The 10,010-nt window shown below is 34.5% G+C and overlaps 1 protein-coding gene across 1 annotated transcript in view; it reads right to left on the reverse strand.

Annotated features, from left to right (window-relative positions):
- The window catches only part of LOC108908984, a 114,498-nt gene extending 112,250 nt beyond the window's left edge, over positions 1-2,248 (reverse strand). The window contains exon 1 of the mRNA XM_018713188.1: positions 2,146-2,248. Coding sequence (XP_018568704.1) covers positions 2,146-2,248 — 103 coding nt within the window. The remainder of the gene's footprint in view (positions 1-2,145) is intronic.
- Positions 2,249-10,010: the final 7,762 nt, after the last annotated feature.

The following is a 10,010-nucleotide window of genomic DNA, read 5'->3' on the forward strand; positions in this document are numbered from 1 at the left end:
AATCATCTGATTCTTTTGTAAAAATAACTGAATAAATGGGAAACCCCAGAAAATTATAATATTTACTTATACTTATAAATTTTTATAATATACATCGTCAAAGTTAAACTAAATGTTTGGTTTCCCAAAAAGACACGTTGTCTATGTTATATAACAAGGAATTAATTAAGAGCCGTAATTAGTTTCCTTTCACGAGCATAAATCTTGGAATAACCACAGAGGGCAATTAATTGTTCTTTATGTAACTTTTTCATCTATTTCTCAGTTATTCGGGGCGCGCAGAATTTGTGAAATTGAAACATTTATTATTTATTTCTTGAATGAAATTAAACGTTATAGTAGTTGAGCCCTAATTAAAGCAATAATTAAAGTGTAAATTAATGATTTGTTCTGTTACGACACTTTAATATTAATAAATTGTTAAGTCTTTGTAGAAATGTTGGATGTTTTAATGGTTACCGTTATTACTTGTATCTATACAGGAAAATTTTAGTTAAATTGTAACTTTGCCTTTAAAGATATTGAAATAGTAAAAACCCCTTTTATTAATTTTTCACGAAGAATTCATTTCTTTAATATAACAGCATGTTAATAATTATTAAAATGCTGTTTTATCAATTTAACACGTCTTGATATTGCAGTTCAAAACAATAGTTGTTACTCCAAGTTGGAACCATCGAGATTTATGTAACAAATACATATGTGGTAACAAAATTGTATTATTTGCAATTTCGAAATTTATGTAATGTCAATGTTTCTAACCGTTAATTATTTCTATATTTCTCAATTTTTGCACATGTATTACTCACAGTCAGCTTTCTTTTCTAGAAAAACGTGTTCAAAACAGTTCATTTGTTTTAATCTTTCATATTTTATCATGAGTGTCACAATATCAAACAACACCTTCTTTTATTCTACAGCCTGCAACTTCAAAAAGTCATTATCTCATTCAAGGAACCATTTACTTGAACACAATTAATTTAATGCGGACATTTCTAAAAATGCGAGTTTTTTGAAGTGCCTTTGGGTTTATGGAATGTCCCTACGAACAGTTCTAATAATCAAATATTCATATAGTTCTCAATTTGTGTAGATGTACTACTCATATCTAGCTTCCTTTTCTAGAAAAAGTTGTACGAAATAGTTTAAAAGACAGTTCATTTGTTTTAATCTTTCATATTTTATTGCGACAGCGACAATAACAAATAATATCTTAGGAATTTTGTTCTAGTAATCAACTTCAGAAAGTTATTATTTCATTCAGGGTACTCTGTACCTGGTCGCAATTTAATAAAACTGAATCTAAAAATGACCAAGTAATGCGAATTTTTTGAAGTGCCTTTCCTTTCGGTTTCTGGAATGTCCCTACGGATAGTTCTAATAATCAATTATTCCTATATTTCTCAATTTGTGCAAATGTACTACTCCAGTTTTCTTTTCTAGAAAAACTTGTCCGAAATAGTTTCAAACGCAGTTCATTCGATTTAATCTTTCATATTTTATTGTGACTGCGACAATAACAAATAACATCCTAATAATTTTATTCTACAGTTTTCAACTTCATAAAGTTATTACTTCATTCAGGGTAGCCTGTACCTGGTCTCAATTTAATAAGGCTGTGTCTAAAAATGACCAAGTAATGCGAATTTCTTGAAATGCCTTTGGATTTATGGAATTTCCCTACGGACAGTTCTAATAATCTATTATTCCTATATTTTTCAATTTATGAAATGTACTGCTCCAGCGTCCTTTTGTAGAAAAACTTGTCCGAAATAGTTTCAAACACAGTTCATTTGATTTAATCTTTCGTACTTTATTATGAGTGCGACAATAACAAATAGTACCTTAGGAATTTTATTCTACAGTCTTCAACTTCAAAAAGTTATTATTTTATTCAGGGTACCCTGTACCTGGTCGTAATTTAATAAGACTATCTAAAAACGATGAAGTAAAGCGCCTAACGCGATATAACACCGCGTGGATAAATTGGATTAGGAGTGCAAATCAGCTAAGGAGGTAATACCGTAATATCTGATTACGCGCCGAACAGAAGCCGGGAAAATATGATTATTCATTTAATATTCAGGCAAATTAAACTTGATGTAAATTAAGCATGTAATCCTACGGCATTCCGAAGTAACTTACCTAAATGAAGTAACAAGAGTAGCAGGAAACAGGAAACTACAAAGCCCGACGAAAGTTTACACGAAATAGCCGAGTTAATCGGCAAACACTGTCCTCCACTCATTAGGGAAAAGTTGGTGGCTTCGGGCGAACTGTCAACTTAGTGCATTATTCACTTTTATAGTTTTCCACCGGAGACCGGACCGGGTGCAATAACACCCCGGAGCTCGCCGGAATTATATATTATTCAGCTGCCACACCCACTCCTTTACATAAAACTCCTGGATCTGAATTTATGTCCCTGCCTCGCGGACGATTACTGTTTATTATTTATATGCCCCAGTGTCCTCTTCCTTAAGAAAATGCCCTTCCTTTGTCAGCTCACGAGAGGAAAAGCAATTAACACTGTTGGCGTTGCCCTGGAACAATAAAATTGTAAATTATTAAACGAGCCCGATGCAAACGAGCTGAGGAAGCACATCCGTTTCGAGGTCATAATTATTATTTCGCGAAAATGATGTCCTTTCTCTCTAACCTGATTTCCAGTAAGTTGCGACTGGCCAAATATACAACGCCGAAACAACACCCGAAAATAATTAAAAACTTTAATAATGAGAACGTAATATATAATAGGTTATGTAGAATTACGCATTACAGTGTATATTTTCTTTCTACGACAACAGCGAAAATTATAACAACGGAGAAGATACAGAGAAAATTAACAAAAGATCAAGTGTGAGACAATCTATCGACAGCACTGACATGTAATAATACTCCAGGCGAATTAGAGTTTGAACATAAAAAATTTATTATTCGACTTTAACACGTTGCAAATTCGGTTAAAAAAACTAAATTAACAATTAACATTATTAAAAAAAGTTGTCATGGGAACAAGGAGGCATAGGTGATTTCTCTTTTTTTTTAAATTACCGAAAAAATAAGCTAATTTAATGTAAAAAGAGCGAATTCCCGAGCGGCTTTTGCCTGACCCTGGAACAATTTGTTTATAACGGTATTTTGTATTTCCTACTTTGTTAGTTGTACTGGGGTTTGTAGTTTCACTGGGTATATATATGCTACAGTCTTCCAGGCCGAGGTTTTTGCCATTTTGATGGTAGCAAGCAAGGAGGAGGTAAGGAATTGTGTAGAGGAGAAGATTTTTATCTGCTCTGACAGTCAGGCCGCGCTCAGAGCGGTTAGCTCCCCGAGGACTAGGTCTGCCCTTGTCCAGGAATGTGGAGACGCTCTAGAGTCATTGGTCAGACGAAGAGAGGTAGAGTTGGTTTGGGTTCCAGGCCATATGGGTATCCCTGGTAACGAGAGGGCTGATCAACTAGCTCGTCTCGGATCCAGGAGACCTGGCCAGGGACCTGAACCAATCTTAGGTATCACACGAGGCAGCATCAATGGGGCCCTCAATAAATGGGCCTATCAAACTTTAGGTCAGAATTGGAGGAGAAACAGAGGATGTAAGCAGGCCCATAATTTTATACATGGACCTAGCAAATCCAAGACGAGATGTCTGCTGAGCCTTAGTCGAAGAGCCCTAAATCAAATGGTGGGGGTTCTGACAGGTCACTGCATTTAAGTTTAATAGGAATTGAGGAGGGCCCTCTATGCCCGAAGTGTGGAGAAGGGGAGGACACCCCTGTCCACCTTCTGGGACATTGTGCAGCCTTTGGGAGAATAAGACATAAAGACTTTGGTGCTGAAGAGCTGCAAGGAGTTGAGGTGAGAGACCTTCCATGGACCAAAATCCTGGCGTTCATTAGGGCGTCGGGTAGGTTCGAGGAGGGTCAGAGGCAGAGAGGGGATAGGTGATGGGACGGCAGGGTAGGCAAAAAGGGCCCACTTGTGGCCTAATTGCCAGGCTGAGGCCGCCCCTTTGCTACTACTACTACTTGTTAGTTGTAAAGGGTAACTTAAAATTTTCTTTTTCAATACGTTTCTTTGGATCAATTAGAACCTATATCTACGATATTAACTTCTAAAATTAACGTCAATAATCATGCGTAATTTTCGAAAACTGGTATTTCCGCGTTAGACCTTCATTTTATAGCAAACAAAGAAATTACTCTAGCTACCTTAAATTGTAGGTAATTTATTTGCCTATAATAGAAAATTACTAATTTTCCGATAGGTCGTCAGTAAGAAAAGTAAAAAACACGTAAACTTACCTAACTTACCTATTTGCACTTATTATCATTCTACAGATACCCTTCCCCGTCATAAAGTACAATAAAATGTCTACTAATAATTTTTTCAAATTTACAGGTTTTATGATCTAATTCGACTGGAGTATAACACGATGCTCAAAACAAGTTACGGGATACGCAGATGACATAGTACTGATAGCGATGAACAAGAGGATGTTGGGAGAAGAACTATGTTTCGCGAGAAGCTAAAACTAGAGGTCAAGTAATAAACCGATATGTAACGAATTATTGTAAAACCACAAGAAAAACTGCCAGCAAGTAGAAACGAATTGGATATTTTAGATACCTAGGAGTTATGACCATTGAAAAAAATATATGGAAGCTCAAAGTGGAAGAATTAAAGCGGCAAGAAAGATCTATTGGAAATACCATAAATTACCAAAAGAGAATCCTCAGAAAAACAGAGAACCAGCAGAGTATCTATATACCTAATTAGTATTCGGTAGCCGAAATAATGAGAATAATAGAGATGGAAATCATAAGGAAAATTATGAGACCAAAGAAAATATATAATTATAAAATTAAGAAACTTATTAACGTAGAGGATATTGTCACATAAATAAAAGATTAAAGACTAATAAAGAAAATATCATGTTCGACATCACGGGAAATTCAGTCTCATTAGAAATAAACGTTCTTAATCAGATTTGTATTATCTAAAAGATTTTAGTTTGCCTTGCCATCAAGAAGATGGCGGCATTTGTCAGTAAAAACTGCTGTTGTATCTTTTTTAAGACAGGAAAAATAAGAGAGACAAGAACTGGCTGATATAAAATAAAAAAATAATTGTGGTCTCCTCAATAAACATATGGCCCTAATAACTTCGTCAAAAAATACTGTTCCCTAAGGGAGCATACTAAAAGTGGTTTTGTCAAATATGTTCAAGACGAAGCTTTATTTCTTTTGCAATAAAGTGTTTTACTACATAAAAGCATAGGTTCATTCCTCCTCCATAAACAATTTTTCACGATGGCTGCAGATTTACACTATCCTTCAGTTGGTCATAAATTTTATATTTAGCTTTGTCGCTCAAACAATAACCAAACATAAATTACTTATTCAACTAAAACTTGTTCATGCAAAGGTCTTATTTGTTAGTGAATATTGATAGTTATTACTTACTTTACACTAAGTGAACTACTTACTTTGGATCACTTTGAAAGGAAACTCTCCAACGGTTTTAACCTTACCGTTTGAGGTTCTGTTGTAAGTAAATTTGCAAAAATAAATTTTGGGATAACTCGGCAGTATTATATTATTATGTTGTATGCTACAAAATCTATTGGATGCCTTAAGCTCAATCCTGTCGAAGATAATTAGATCGATACTTCTAAACAGCAAAACAACTGGTGCAACTGTTATAGTATTCATGAATATGCGAATAAACTCGGGAATAATTTACCACTGCATGCAAATTGGCAATGAAATAAAGCAAGTTCCGAGGTACTTATCCTACAATGTGAAGATGAGGACTATAATACCTCGATACGAAGTTACCCTTTAGACTAGTCAGAATAATTGCAATATAAAATCAAGTGAATACTCGGTACCGACTATCGTGATGTTCTTTGTCCGCCTGGCTAAGTTCACGCTCAGGTTATAGACCAAGGCGGATCTGTTTTGAGGTGGAAGCGAGAGGAGACAAGCAAATTTTTTCTGGATTATTTTGAAAATGTTCCGGACCTCGCCCAGATCTAGGGATCTACACTTTTATTATGCGAGTCTGCCCTGGTCTATTAATTAAACTAAGATTTTACAAGTTTTGTGAAATTACGAAGGATAGTTCACACAGATAAATTCAATTTATGAACGTATAACAACAGAAATATTGCGTTTATATGTATTCTAATTTGAATAGTCTACTTTGAGTTCATATTTTAATTTAATTTGTATCTTTTGTAATGATACGTATCTTTAAATACCAAAAAAATAACAGGAAACGATTGAAAAACTCAACTAGTTATCCCGATAGCTCTCCATCTTATACGACGGTTTGGAAGTCATTGATTTTTTGCTCGTTTATTGACTAGTCTTCTAAGTATTCTGGCTCAAGGCTCCCTTTCGTTATATTTTTTACGAAGTTGGAGGTTTATTAAAAGTTCTCTTAACGGTAGAGGAAATAAAGTGTTTTTAGGTGTCTAGTAAGTTTATGATTTCGGTGCTATTCCCTCGAATATTCCTGCGCTTGATTGCGTCCAATTTTGACATAGGAAATAGCCCGATTGTTGTACTTAGAAGAAATGTGTGGATGTTTTATTAACAAACAAAATATGTAATCAAAATAATGTTTTAACATTATTTTATTATTATTACACTTTAACTTGTTAAAACTTATTTGGCCGAAGAGTAGAAGTAAGTCTGGTTGCCTATTCTGGGAAATTTTGAATCAAATGAATTGTATTCCACGTAAGATAGCATTAACCCAAAACCAGAAGACCCTTCTTGACCCACTTTTGCTTAATGCAGGGGAATTCGTATCTCTGTGGATCCCAAGCAGTGAGAATGCCGCTAATAAAATAATAAATTCCGCTTATAAAAGAATAAACAGGGTAGAAATGCAGTTAAGCTGGAAGGCAAACAAAGAGGTAACGAGGATATTCAAAGTAGGCGTCTAATCCGTTCTCGTCTCTACAAGGCACATGTTGCCAAAGGACAAGGACACCCGGGAATCAGAGGCGGGCAGTAATTTCTAAATAAACTTTAGGTGCTAGATAAACCGGGGATTTTGCATATTATCCACTTAGGCATAATAAACTCCGCAGTGCACTTGTGCACACACACACACAGTGAATTCGTAATAAACTTAACGGAATTTATGTTATTAGGCGGGGAAATTCCGGAATGCGCGCCGTTCTTCGGCGCAAATATGTGAATGAAATATTGTGTTACAATACCCAAATGTTTGCGAATTTATGGAAAGCGAGGTCGAGAATTTAATACTTGTTCCAACATGAAAACAGACAGGGGTATGCCTATATATGCGTGTTAAACAAAATGTAAACAAGGTGTAAAAGCAGAATGTATTAAAATAATAAGAAAAAAAATGTTTACTTTATGAAGAATGTAAGAGCAAACTCACTGTTGTAGAACTTGCAAATTCTCAATTATATCTCACTAAATTTTTAAGATAATCCCACATCAAGACGTCCGGCATATTCAGGTCTGGTGATCTAGGAGGCCACTTGAAACGACCCATCACGCCCAATCCGCCTTTGATCGTTAAATTTCATTTAGGTTCTCCCGAGAAATGAGGAGGAGCATCATCGTGCATGAACAGCTAACTATTTCTAACATTCAGTTCAGTGGCGGCAAGAATTGATTAGACAATAAAACAGGTCACACAAAGACAAACAAAATCATTAAATTACAGTAAGAAGTCGAAGTAGAATTAACAGAAAACGGATGTAGAAAAATATTAGTTCTAACTGTTCTCGTTAGTAATGGTCCAGGAAACCAAGACTTGGACTGTGAGTAGAAAATAGCTCAAGAAACAAAAGTTATATAGTGCCGACGAGCGTTTTTGTCCGGGGGGTGAAAAATAAAGTATTAAAAATAACCCCAGGAATCTATAAAGCAAAAAAGTCTCCTATGCACATTTTTCGATAAGTCAACATTTTCCAAGTTATTGGTGATTGAATATGTATGTTTTTTATTTAAAAAAAGCGTTTTTCAGTAGTATTTCTCGAATAACTCGGAAAATAGACATTCTATGAAAAAAAAATATTACGAAGAAAATGAAGCTTATAGAAAAAGAAAAAGATTGATTTTTTTTTCATTTATGTAGGTGCTGAGATACAGCTGGTTAAAGATAATTTCATGTTCGCCAGAAATTAAATTGAAAGCATTTAACGTAAAATAACTAAACGCATCTCTTGCACAACGACAATGCCTACAAGCCGCTGATGGAGCGATGGACAATGGCCATCGAGTTCGTGACGTCATTTAGTGTGACGCAGAACCCGCCTCATATATCTACTTGTACACGTTTATAGAAATAAGACTAATTTGTAATAAAGGAATACAATTGCTTACCATCTACTTTAATTTCTTTTTTGGATCATTTCAAATATTATTTTTAAAACTGGTGTCTGTATATTTCTGATACGATAAATCGTATAGTTAGGAAAAATTCCGCACCAACACGATAAGTTTTCCATCCAATCGCGTCAGTTTGTCAGGAAAAATTGTAATTATATTGCCGACGTATTTAAAAATCACGAAAGGAAAACTGAATAAATAGACTGTAAGTAACGATATTTTATTTTTCACTGATACTGATACTGCAGTCATGTTTGTAAATACACCTTAATATGAACATTTTAGAAAATGAAATATCAAGTGATACAACGTATATGTTAAATTCACTTTTAATAGACGTTGACAAAGAAATCCGACTAGCTTTAACCAAAAGATAATACTAGTTCTATCGTAATTTGATAAGTTAAATATTTCGGAGATTAAAACTTTGCCACAGGCTAAATGGCTTTACTGTATAATCATTTATATTAATTACTTGAAAATTACATTGTCAGGGAATGTATAAACTCGGAAACAACTCGGTTGTTTAATATTTATCACGCCTCTGCATTTAATACTTACGCCCGATTAGTTTCGATATTTGTTTCTGTAACAACTCTGTTCCTGACACATATTCGATATTAACTCTACAGGGTGGCTCCCTTAAGCACCCACTTTCTATAGAAATCAGTCAAAATCTAACTCGTTAACTTACTGTTTTTATTTTTCGCATTATCACATTTTGTACATTTTAATACACTGTCATTCCCCCATCAAGTCGCAAAACGGAGGCACTAACAATATCGTTCCTAAGATGAATAATTGTCGCAGAAATGAAAAATTGCCGGTATATTTACACGTCGTAGGATTGCCACTCGCACAGACAGGGTCCGTAAAGATAATACGGATGTAATATACAATATCCCACACGGGCTGAATCCTAAACAGGGAAGTATCAATCATGCGAGAACTCCCTTTTAAAACGCGTATAAAAGATCACCAAAACGTCAACGGACATGTTCGGACTTTAAAATTAAGAAACACCCTTACGTGGTTGGAAAAAATATCACGCGGATTATCATACTTTTTCACGTGGGAATAAGGGCAAATAGAGCAATATCCCTCTTTTTTGCAATTGCAGATTTTGATGAGTTTTCACAAAACACGAATATAAATCTCTTTTTGCTTACGTTGCTGAATCCATTCACATTGAAATAATGTAAAACTATATGCGCAACAGTTATATTTAATGCAAAAAATTACAGATTATAAAACGTCGGGCATTGTTTCACTACAAATATATTATTTTTAATTCTTTTGGTCACTGTTTCAAAAATATATCATCAACAAGTGTATCGTATCAAAGTTACTAGACACTATTAAATAAAGTTCTTTGAAAATAAGTTCCTCAAGGTTCGTTCCTGAGTCTTTTACTCTTCTTGATTCATATAAATGATCTACCTAATATTAATATCCTCTGGCAAATGATATAATGATACTACTATACAGGGAAGTTTGATCGAAAAAAAAAATTACAAAATTCATTAATTTTCCTGTTTATGATTTTTTTAAATTTCTGAAATCTTCCCTTAATTTCTAGCCTCCCTAACTCTGTTAATTTTAATAATACAAGAAAAAGTCAAGAGGCCATTT

The sequence above is a fragment of the Anoplophora glabripennis genome, unplaced genomic scaffold (assembly GCF_000390285.2).
Source record: "Anoplophora glabripennis isolate ALB-LARVAE unplaced genomic scaffold, Agla_2.0 scaffold72, whole genome shotgun sequence".
NCBI lineage: Eukaryota > Metazoa > Arthropoda > Insecta > Coleoptera > Cerambycidae > Anoplophora > Anoplophora glabripennis.